Source organism: Cololabis saira, chromosome 9 (genome assembly GCF_033807715.1).
Source record: "Cololabis saira isolate AMF1-May2022 chromosome 9, fColSai1.1, whole genome shotgun sequence".
In the NCBI taxonomy this organism is placed as follows: Eukaryota; Metazoa; Chordata; class Actinopteri; order Beloniformes; family Belonidae; genus Cololabis; species Cololabis saira.
The window spans coordinates 19,919,545-19,931,564 of NC_084595.1; the positions used below are offsets into that span (position 1 = coordinate 19,919,545).

At 39.6% G+C, this 12,020-nt stretch overlaps 1 protein-coding gene across 1 annotated transcript in view; it reads right to left on the minus strand.

Annotated features, from left to right (window-relative positions):
• mapk1 (mitogen-activated protein kinase 1) overlaps window positions 1-8,524 on the minus strand; it is a 33,739-nt gene extending 25,215 nt beyond the window's left edge. The window contains exon 1 of the mRNA XM_061730703.1: window positions 8,168-8,524. Within this exon, the coding sequence (XP_061586687.1) occupies window positions 8,168-8,313 (146 nt within the window). The 5' untranslated portion in view covers window positions 8,314-8,524. The remainder of the gene's footprint in view (window positions 1-8,167) is intronic.
• Window positions 8,525-12,020: the final 3,496 nt, after the last annotated feature.

The window sequence follows — 12,020 nt, forward strand, 5'->3', positions numbered from 1 at the left end:
AGCCTATTTTGGCTTTAAAAGAGCTTTAACGTTATGCCTGACAAAAGTATTTTAAATTAATCTTGGAAAAGAGACGCATGGGATTGGGACCGCAGTCGGTCAGCAACATTCTCTCCCTCCACAGCAATGTAATGGCCAAGTGATTCATTTGTTAAATTAATTCGTTTCATTTGTTAACTTTGTTTATTTCATGTTATTTATTAGTATTATTTGAGCCACTCACAGCCTACTCTCTTTGGTATAACCTCAATCATAATTGATGTGTGCGCGAAAGGCGAAAAAGCTTGTGCGATGATGACAATGATGGATTTGCATCCAACTTTCGGTCAGGTGGCCTATGAACTGCCAATTATCCATCAAGCTCCACAATGATCATGTTAACATTAAATCAGATAGATTTGTCTGGGACATTTCTCTTGCGGGACGGAAGAAGACACAAAATCAATGCATCTCTATTATTGTGCGCCGTGCGGGCATAAATTCTCTGAGTTTTGTGGATGTGGGCGGGAGTGGATATAAACACTGCGGGAGCGGGCGAGAGTGTAACACACACGTTGCGGGCGGGAGCAAGTTGAAGAAAACGGTGCCCATCTTTCTTGTGTTATCATTTGCCACATAATTAAAGCAACCTCATACTACATTTTTTTTTTTTTTTTTTAAGTACTAATTATCCGATTAGGCGACTAATCGTTTCAATAGTCTGACTAGTCGACTATTAAAATATTCGTTAGTTGCAGCCCTACTGCAGATCTCCAGCTTCAACAATCCCTCTAAACTGTCTGCAGCTGCAGATGGATCAGACTAAAGACGACTGAAATGATGATTGTTGTTTTCATTGCACTTAACCCAACTTTCCATATCTCAAAACTACAACGAGGACCTGATGAAAATGCCAGTAATACAAGCTGCCTGAGAAGAACACTGCAGACAGAGCGAGGTTCCTGTGAAATCCACTGCAGTGTGCTGCACGAAGACATGACAAACCGACTCAAAACCACAGGTTTCAAGAACACGGTAGGACAAGTGCAAGTAGGCTGACGCACCAGCAGCTCCAAACTGAGCCCTCAGAGTCAACCAGAGCTGAAGTACAGAAAAAAACACTCCAGATTATCATCAAGAGTCACATGACAACGAAAGAACAAGAGTTATAAAGTGGTTAAGGCTTCTGTTCCCTTGCTGGGTGCTCACCCGTCTGAAGAACTTCAGGTTCTGTGTCCAAAGACATCGCTGCAGTTTGGAGGTTTACAACAGACTCCAAACCAAGAGTCACCAAACCACCAACGCATTCTGGCAGCACTGGGAGTCAAAACAAACGCAACTGCAGACCTGTCTGAACCGGTTGCTGTCAGGAAATGATGACATTTATCTCCAACATCACTGCTCCCTCAGAAGAATTACATTTTAAAAAGTGCAAGTTTAGGTCGAGAGAGTCTTCACACGTGCCCAGACGTATCCCACCGATGCACAAAGACATTCCAGAGACATAAGAAGCTGATCCCAAGGTGCAAAACGTTGAAAAAAAAAAACCCTTCAAGAGTAATTCGACTAAACTATCAACATAAATGTTAATGCTGCAGTAAAATAAAAATCCCAACGACAGACTGACGGCGTTTAGGTCGTCTGAAGGGTGGCGGCTGAACAAATCTGTCCAAACATCCTGATCTCAGGTGTCACAACCAAAACGAGGACTCCTCAGAAGAGGACTAGCGGAGCTGTACTGGGGTCAGAGGTCGCTCGGCCTGCGGCGACCGTCGTCGTGGGATGGTCCACTACGGGTTTCTGCAGATTTCTGCTTGGAAGGGTCCTGAAATGATCCGCCGTGGCTCTCGGCTCCTTTGGCCCGTCGACACCAGAGTAGAGCCATATGAAATCCGTGTTAACGGAATCGCGGACGGAATCGCGGAAATGACCAATAAAAATGGAATTAGAATAAAACGCGGAATATTACAGAATTGGCCCTAATCTGGGGTTAAATTCAGTTTTCGGGAGAAAATGGAACATTAGAAATCAAGTGAAGACGGTGGAGCGAGCTTAAGCCACGCACGCGAACGCGCATATACACAACACACACGTGCTGCTGTTTACATCATGATCGTCAAATGGTTTTACATTTTAATTTGAAGGTTTAACAGGATGTTCAATGTGTTTATGTGAGTTAAGATAACTGACCAGCGTCCTCCATGCAGTTGTGCTGTGTGTTAGGGCGGAAACAGAGCTCTCTGATTTTCACAATAAAATGGTACGGGCGTGTACTTCCACTTCCACAGTGCTCCACAAAAAACAATGACATCCAAGCGAGCGGCTCCCTCCCCTCTAGGGTCTGCAAAAAAGTTACGGAACTCCACGCTAAGTGCTACATACAGAGCAGAGCAGTACGCTGACTTCTATGCATCAGGCAACAAGCTTTTTTGTAAATATTGTCAACATACGGTGGACTGGACTCGAAAAAACACGTGCGACGATCACATAGCCTCCAAAAGCCATGTAAGGAACAAGGAAAAACAACGTGCTTCTCAAAGCACACCAGCCCTGCAAACAACCATAACATCAAGTACCTCATCAGGAGACGCAAGGCGAGAGTTTGTTCAAGACTTTGTGGCTGTTTGCACATTAATGATATAAAGCAGTGATTCTTAACCATAGGGCCGCGGCCCACACTTGGGCCGCGAGCGCCATCTAGTGGGCCGCAAAGATTATTACAGGGGAAGAAAGAAAAACTGCAAAACTGTTCAATTGTTAAGATGTGTTTATATTAATTTATTATAAAAATGTGTTGAGACAATTAACAAAGAAAAGGGGAAATTCAAACTGCTGGTAAAGAAATAAAATAAGATAGCATTTGAAATAAAATAAAATCTATTTTATTTTTAAGAGAGAAAAATATGTGTAATTAAAGTTACACATGTTAAGTTGCAAATATTTATATATTTATTATTTCTCTTTAAAATGTAATCGAACAGTATTTCACTAATTTCAGGCACTTTAAACATTAAATGGACTGTTATATATTATTAAATTGTGGACATTTATTCATTTCCACTTACCAGACACTTTTTTTTAATGGTAAAAATGACGATAAAAAGCAAAATACAGAATTCAGAAATATTAAAATGGAAAAAACGGAATTTGAGAAAAAATAAAACGGAATTGGGCAAAAAATAAAACGGATTTCATATGGCTCTACACCAGAGGGGCCGCCGGCAAACATTTGCAACGCGACTTTTAGCTCAAACGTCATTTTGGTGGTTGTTCAAACTTGCTGCACAAACAGCCGTAACGATGCAACAGTGTCATTAAACTATCCACACGGCGACAGCTCGATGTCGCTCTAATGGTCCGTGACACTAATTACATCATAAGGCTAAAAACAATCATTCTAAAATGCTCCTGGCGGGATGGCTGACGTAAATCTCTGTGACATCACCACCAGACATCTGTTGCCTGGCAACACTGCTCATTTACTCCCTCTCCGCCGCTTCCATGACCGCTTTTTAAAATGTTTTTTATCCTTTTTGTGCTCCATGCAAGCTATCCTGCCCCCTGCACTTCCTGTATTGTATTTCAATAACAAATGAATGGTACAGACCTCATTGTTTGCGACATTTGTGTTAAATTGTCACAACTGACATAAACGACTAATTGTTGCAGCCCTTGTCAGCAAGAAACTCTTCAGATGTAAGGGTGTTAAACACATTAGTCATTTAAAAATCCTTTTAAAGCTTTTGCAAATTCTACTTTATTGTTGGCATTACATGCGCATGTGCACACTACACATGTTGATGACATGATGTGCAGGTCAAATGCTGATTTGCTGAGACTCAGCTTGAGCCAGAAGGACAAAAAGCAACACGAGACTGTAACTTCTGTCTTTTCATGCAATTATTTTCATTAGAGTTCTGCTGATTCACCTTCATCATTAACCAAACTGACCTACAAAATGTCATGAGGGCATCCTAACTGGAGGGACGCTTTCTCTCCGACTGGAGAGTTGTACCAGTAACCAGGGATTTGAGTGGGTTTACCGGTTGCAGACAGAGACATGCTTTTTGGAGAAAAAAAAAAAAAAAAGTCATATCTCTACTGTCAGCACGTGTGAAATCATATTTTCAGAAAACACCTCCCCCCACCACGGATGATGAAAGTTTACTGTTGCTGCTCGACAGGAGAAGAAATTATATAATAGTGTGGTGTGAGTGCAGTATTTCAGGTGGACTATATTACCACGGGCTCTAAACAAATATTCAACAACTTGAATTAATATGCCATTATTTAACAATCCCCAGTTCAAAACACGGGTCAAACCCAAGGCCCGTGGGCGAAACGCTGCCCACCATAACTAGTTATACTCTAGAGATTAAAAATCGTAATTGTCTAATCAAAAGGAGCCGCTCTCCCTCGTGCAACACCGCAAGTACCTTTGAGGTATCGGGTCAGGGTCACAGACCGAAAGTAGAGTTGTGCATGTTCACGGAACAATTGTAGAAATAAGTGATGCAGCGAATGTTCGGTAAGCGAAATTGTTCGGCCGAAAATAGCAAAAAACACTTTTGGTGTTCAGTGGAATAAGTGGGGAAAAAAACCGAACAATTAATAACGGCGTGTTTAGATGACGCAACCAAACAGCAAACAGCAAACAGCAAACAGCGTGGAGTGTTAAATGCAGCAAACATGTCAGCATGTCAGATTATTACTGGGATGTGGGGAAAAAGCAGAGGACACGAGAAATGATCTAGGCTGAGTTGGATTTGGGAAAGCCACTTGGTGATGGATATGGTCACAGGACGCACAGCGCAGGAGATAGGGGAGAGAGCGCAGAGAAAAGGGCCCGTACTACCGATGATATGTTTGATGAGATCCTCCAAGAAAATAACCCAGATAGCAGGCAGACGACAAGCGCAGCCGCTCAGTTAGATGGTTATCTGTCAGAAATCCCCATTCCCAGGAGCGAGAACCCTCTCACATATTGGAGGACCAATCAAGGCCGCTTTCCTGACTTGGCACAGATGGCACGCAGGTAATAATATTAATAATAAGCATTATTTAACATAAAAGCAATAAAACAAATAAAAGCACTGAAGAGTGCATAAGAGAAATGGAGATATGATACAATAATATAAATAATTAGGTAGACTACTTGTACGGGAAAGGGATTAAGATTTTTGATTTATACAATGGTGAAAAAATTGGCAAAATAAATGAAAAACTGCAAAGAACCATTGTTCGGTATGTTATTCGGTATTCGGCCAAGTGTTTATTATAATTTTCGGGTTTCGGCAACAAATGTTCATTTTGGTGCATCACTAGTAGAAATTACACCAATCAGTAGACACTTGAGACAAGATCTCAAGAATGTGTCACACTTGTGATAGATACTGATACATTTCCATCTGAAATAAATATATATAAATAAATACATAAATAAAGGTTGAGGAGATATTTTCTGAATTATTTGTTTCTACATTACCCAAAATTATGTTAAAATTAGTTAAAGCAGCACTATGTAACTTTTCCACCTTAATATAATATTTCCAGAGTCATTGTGATGGTACATCAACTTACAAAAGGTTTAATGACACCTCTGTCATGGTCTGAGGGGTCTGTATCTCCTTCACTAGCACTATGTAACTTTGAGGAGCATGGTAGGAACCCTTCCACACTACTGGTAAAGCACTACCGCTTTTGTCCAAAGGAGCCGCCAAACTTAACAAAAGGTGAAAGTTACATTGTGCTGCTTTAAATGTGCACACACTAACTAAAACCACACTAATCACCCGAGGACGCGAGGGGCTCCGAAAAACACCACCCAATCATCTTGAGTGACCCAACTATGGCTGTCTCAATTTCTACATCGGCACCGGAGACACTTGGCAATTCTTCTCACCCAATACCGCCTTAATTTTCATGAACAGAAATCCCAGTTCTTATGCACAGGAAGTCATGCAATACCGCCCTGAAACGTCCTGTTTTGATGCAAAAAAAGACGGACAAGAAGAAGCACGCAGGTTGTTGGACCGAGCCAACTATCTAGCATTAGCACTACGTCAGCATCTGCTATCAAATCAGTAGTCAATATCAGCCAAAACCCAAAACCAAGGTGTTCGAATCAGCACCGGACAGGAAAAGGTTATAAGTACACTGAAACGACTCCAGAACCGAGAGAAGTCATTGGACCAAGGTTGAGAGGGAGGGGGCAGTACTTTAATTATTGTCAACATATAACCGACTCTCTTCTACCCCACCTGTAACATATAAAAACCATCCTCAGGAATGAACGGGACTCAGAAGACGGAATCTATTATAGATCAATATAAACCGTCGTGAATCACCGTCACGATAAAGAGTTGGTGTTATTCTGAGCAGAGGCCAATTGGTGGTTTTGGTTTCTTCCGATGGCCAATACTGATTTTTAGAAATCTGGGCCGTTGCCAGTCATGATGGCAACTTCCTCTCATAAATATGTTGTACAGATTATCTTTCTTTGTTCTCAAAGCGGTCTTTACAAAAAGGTGCGTGCATCATTTCCTAGAACGAGTCATTTCTTATATAGTTCAAGAATCTTTACAGGCGTAATCATGTTCCACTGCCACAGTAAAATATCAGTATGAGGTCAAAAGACACTGTTTACTTTATGTTAATCATCCCTGTTTTTTATTATTTTGATGAGTTTAATATTTTTTTTCCCCCTTTAATATATATATATATATATATATATATATATATATATATATATACATATATATATATATATATATTTTTTTTTTTTTTAGAAATAAATAAGAGAGAAGGGTAGTGTCAGAGTTTAACAAGAGCCCCCCTGGAGCTGCAACCGGATGCCTTTATGCACAGATGATATGGCTATCACTAGATCTATACTTTTATCTCGTCATGGTTGACTGCAGGAAGTGTATCCTTTGTAAATTTACAGTAAGAAGAAGGTACGAATGCTATCATAGCACTTTAGATTTGCTCCTAACTGGCCATGTGATTTTTTTTTTGGCCTCCGATGACCCACCCCACTCCCGCCAATAAGCGTTAGAGAATATTAAAAAGGATGGCAAGGACATGTTTGAATAACCAGTAAGAATCCATCATTTGGAAACTTAACGACTTAAAGAGTAAAACCACATTCCTTCACACCTGCACCCGAAGCCACGCCCCCGAAGCACAGGTGAGCAGGGGACCAGCCAGATCCCATCAAGACGGCTTCACCCATTGGGTCCAAAAAGTTGGACCGATGAGCCTACAGTCCACCGGGACAGGACACTGATTTAGAGCCCGGTTTCTTCCACAGATGACTTGCTATAGTAATCTATTTATTAATTAATTGATGTATTTATTTAATTGTTTCCCATCAGTGATCAGAACCTTTAAATAGACCAGAACAATAAATGTGAATATCATTAAAAACACACGTTTGCACAGTACCACATAGTACCAACTGTATGCATCTACATGCATACAGTTGTACATACAGTGAGTAATAATGTGTTTATCATTTATGAAACCCTTGAAGTCGCCTTTTAAAAGTATAAAACTGACTATTTACTGATAAAAATCCTCGATAAAAAAAGCCTTATTAGCAGCAGCAGCTACTGAAACAAACCTACACGGAAAACCCTTTGAGATACTCCCACGGTGGATTTACACGCACATTATGCAACAGACTACATCGATCAAGATTACTGTAGAAATGAACCCATTAGTGCACAATGAGTTGGGAAATAAAGTTGTTTTTAGATCACGGTGGCTGATAGCTCAGTCCAACTTGTAAAGTCAGCATTTTTTATTTATTTTTAATTTTTTTAGCTCAGATTTTCTATTAACCTGATTTAAATTGAGGAGTCATCGATAATGGCGAGTTAAAGGCTGATTTATGGTTCCGCGTTACAACAACGCAGAGTCATACGGCGTAGGGTACGCGGCGACGCGCAGCCGTACGCGTACCCTACGCCGTAGGCTCTGCGTCGATTCAGGCTTTACAGGAAAAAAAAGACGGGCGTCGATGGTGAGATTACTGGTGTGATTTGACGCCTTTTTCCTCGGTCGAAACATGACATCAAGTCGTTTTAACAACGAGTTTATAGAAATAAATAAATAAACAAACAGATAAATAAAAATCAGAGTGAAAGGGTGAGATTAAGAGGGAAGGCTGAGGGGAGCAGCTCACCACACCATCCCGTAGGCGCCCTCCCCGATGTAGGAGAGGTTGCTGTAGCGAGGCCCCACGTCGAAGGCCTGCCCGCGGACCAGCTCCGCGCCGCCGGCGGGGCCGGGGCCGGGGCCGGCCGGGGCGGACACCGCAGCGGTCGCCATTACCAGGACGGAGGTCTCGACGGCAGGAGCGCGAAGGAGGCTCGGCGAGGAGAGGAGAGATTGGTGTGTGTGTATATCCGTCGGCGGGGCTGAGTGTGTTGTGGCGGAGGCCTTCACGAAACGCACGGAGGGTTTTTTTTTTTTTCTTTTTTCTTTCCGTTTACGTCGCGGAGCCGCACGCCGCTGCGCTGTCACGGACCGCAGCACCAGCTCCTGCTGCAGGAAGTATGGAGGCCGTCACGTGACCCGCTGCTGCCCTTCACTTTTTACACACACATATTTTTATACTTTTATATATGTATGTACAGTATTGATATACAATATATATATATATATATATATATATATATATATATATATATATATATATATATATATATATATATATATATATATATATATATATATATATATATATATCCTATTAAAGGATTTCTTATTCTTATTCTTATATATATATATTATGTACAGTATTTATATACTATATATATATGAACAGTATTTATACAGTGAAAAAAAAAACTGTATGTATATATATATATATATAGTATATGTATATAAATAATGTATATACATATATATAGTATATGAATATAAATACTGTTCATATATATATAGTACATAAATACTGTACATAATATATATATATATATATATATATATCATCTCACTCATCATCATGAGTGAGTGAGTATTATAGTATTATACTATATTATACTATAGTATATATAGTATAGTATATAGTATAGTATATATCATCTCACTCATCATCATGAGTTAGTGAGTATATATATATACATATATGTGTATACATACAGTATTTATATATATATATATATATATATATATATATATATATATATATATATATATATATATATATATATATACAGTCACACATTGGTGACATCACAGAAGTTTGTCCACTTTTTTTTTATACAGTCTATGGGTTTGACAAAGTTAACAGTGTAGTACTCATCTGTAAAAAGTGTGTACGGTAATAATAACGGCGAGCTCACGTGTCCCAGCGGTGCTCCAGTATTGGTGACAACGGTGGCTGAAACTATATTTAAGTTTACTAAAAGGTACCTGTGAACCAGATGGAGATTGTCCTCCATGAGAATCATCTTTGTTAGTAAAAGGTCTGGTTTTATTGTGTTGAGTGCTCGTATGGCTTGAAGGTACCCATTTGTGAATGGCGCATGTGACCCAAGAGGTTCCTATTTTCTGTACATTCACTCACACCACAATAATAAGAAAGTAAATCTGGTTTTTCTGCAGACGCAGCAGGTTAGAAAGAGCCAACTCTTTGTTTGGGATCTCATATGGATCTACACCGTTAAAAAGCGTAATCTTCTCTTATTTGTCTTTTCATAACTTATTTTCTCACGACTTGTTGCATTCTCACAAGCATCATGCTCCTTCTTGTAAAACTATAGGTTGATGGGATGGATCAACCCCTTTAAGGTAATGGTGCTGACTTTATAAACCTGCAGAATTTCAAAATAAAACTAATTTAAATCCCAACCTAGACTATACCCTTCTGAGGGTAGAAACAGGTAACTGAAAGTGCTTGACAGTAATCATTTAGGTGGCTACAAATGAAGATGGATCTTTTTATTTCCTTCCAAAGACTAGCTTTTAAAGCTGACCTTGTAGCTCGGTGGCCCCCTAGTGGTCACGGGAGACCTGTGCTTCTACATAGCCAGAGAGAGAGAGAGAGAGACAGCTCAGGGTTTTAATTATTTCCAGAAGAAATTCACACGGATTACTGAAGTTTCATGGGATCAGGGGGAGTTTTTTAACCTGCACTGTATTCAAGAAAGATACACAAAGAAAACAAAATAAGACTCTAAAGGCCTACAGAGTCATACACCACGTACAAAGTCCCTGGAACAGGCACAGATTACTACAAAAGTATACAAAACGTTTACCAAAACACACAAAGAAGTGCCAAGAAGCACAGAAAAACTCATGTTTGTATAAATGGAGACGCGACTAGGTCGTAAAAAGGTCTAAAATAAAAATAAAAATCAGAAAAGAACTAAAACGAGATGTAAAACCTCTGCAACATACATGGTTGGAAACCCACACAGCTGTAAGAGACGGTGCTCATCCTTGATGTCCTCTTTGGTTTTTAGGGTTTGGGGGTTACGGTTCGGGTTTCTTTGCCAAGCTGGATGTAGCTGGGTGATTTTACCCCAGGGGCTGAAGGCTGACACGTGAACTTTATTGTGATCTTTTCCCTCCCATGTGGTCATGGAGAATAGGGTGCTAATGTTCAGGATACAACAAAACTGGCCGGCATTCCTCAAGGTGCTTTGTAATAATACATACAATACATAAATATATGCAAGTATAAATATGTTTTTTCTCCAGAACTATTGATCTGATTTATTTTATATTTTAATAAAATGCATAATTTATCTAATTTAGAAATTTGAGAATTAGCGGTACATGCAGCCAGGCTGAGGAAACAAGAAAACTTCTTTGTTTTTGTTTTTACATCTGTTTTATGACTGCTAAATAAATGCGGATGACAATGAGGCAGTTTGCTGCATCTTGCATCCAAACCTCTGGGTGGCAGTGTGTGTGACATGTCGCCCTGGGAAGTCCTCCGCTGAAAGAGAAGAACAGCTTGGAAAGTTCTCAAACAACTGTCAAGTTTAAAGTAGTTCACTGCAACATCACATCCTTCAAGGAATTCAAATTAAAACTAAGAACCTGTAAAGACTAAGCACCAAGTTTCCAACTTCTCAGTTGAAGCCAACGGGAACTGGGAAACTTACTGTTCCCCCTACTGACCACTAGGGGCCGCCTGCAAGGTGATTAAATCTCATTTCAACTTTTCAGCAGAAAGAAACATTTACATTCTGGTACCAAAAAAAACAACCAGTTGTGGTCTCTACAGTTAGATTTTACATCGACGACAACTGTACGGGGCAGCCTTTGTTTTGTACCACATCAATTAAAAATATATAAATCAAAAAATTACTGTAGTGTTTTGGTTTAAGGCTGGCACAGTCAATAGGTAACTCATAATTTTAGCTGAGCAGTGTATTGACTTCTGAGCTGTGAATAAAGACCTAACAGTTTTGTTGTGTTGGTACCACAGTGGGAGAAATAAGAAGGTTCACAAACAATTTACCATAAATCTTTGCCCACATCGTCAGGGGGTTGTCCAGTTCTTCTTAAACAGTCTTTGTAGAGTATATTTGTATCCCAAATAAAAAAGGGAAGCTTTTTAGTATGTAAGCAATCATTGTTTCACTATTTTTGCTACATAAACACTAGTTGTGGGGAAAAAAATCGATATTGCAATATATTATACATATACAATAAATAATTGATAAACTGAGGGCAAATATCGATATTTTATTGCAACACACATAATTGATTTACGCGGTTGTCACCGCACTATTGTTCATCCACTTCAATTTGTCCAGCTGTACAGTGTTTATATTTACAAGACTAGGAGGCAGTGAGGTACTATACAAAATTAAGTTTCTTACTGACTTTTCAGTATTAGAAACAAAGTAGTGCACTGTCCTGGTTTATATAAAACATGTTATTAATGTTCATGCACTTTAATTTGTCCAGCTGTTCAGTGTTTACATTAACAAGCCTAGCAGGCAGTGAGGCACTATACAAATGCACTTTCTTTGTACATTCTATGAAGGTTTGGCATTGAATAAATGCATAACTAC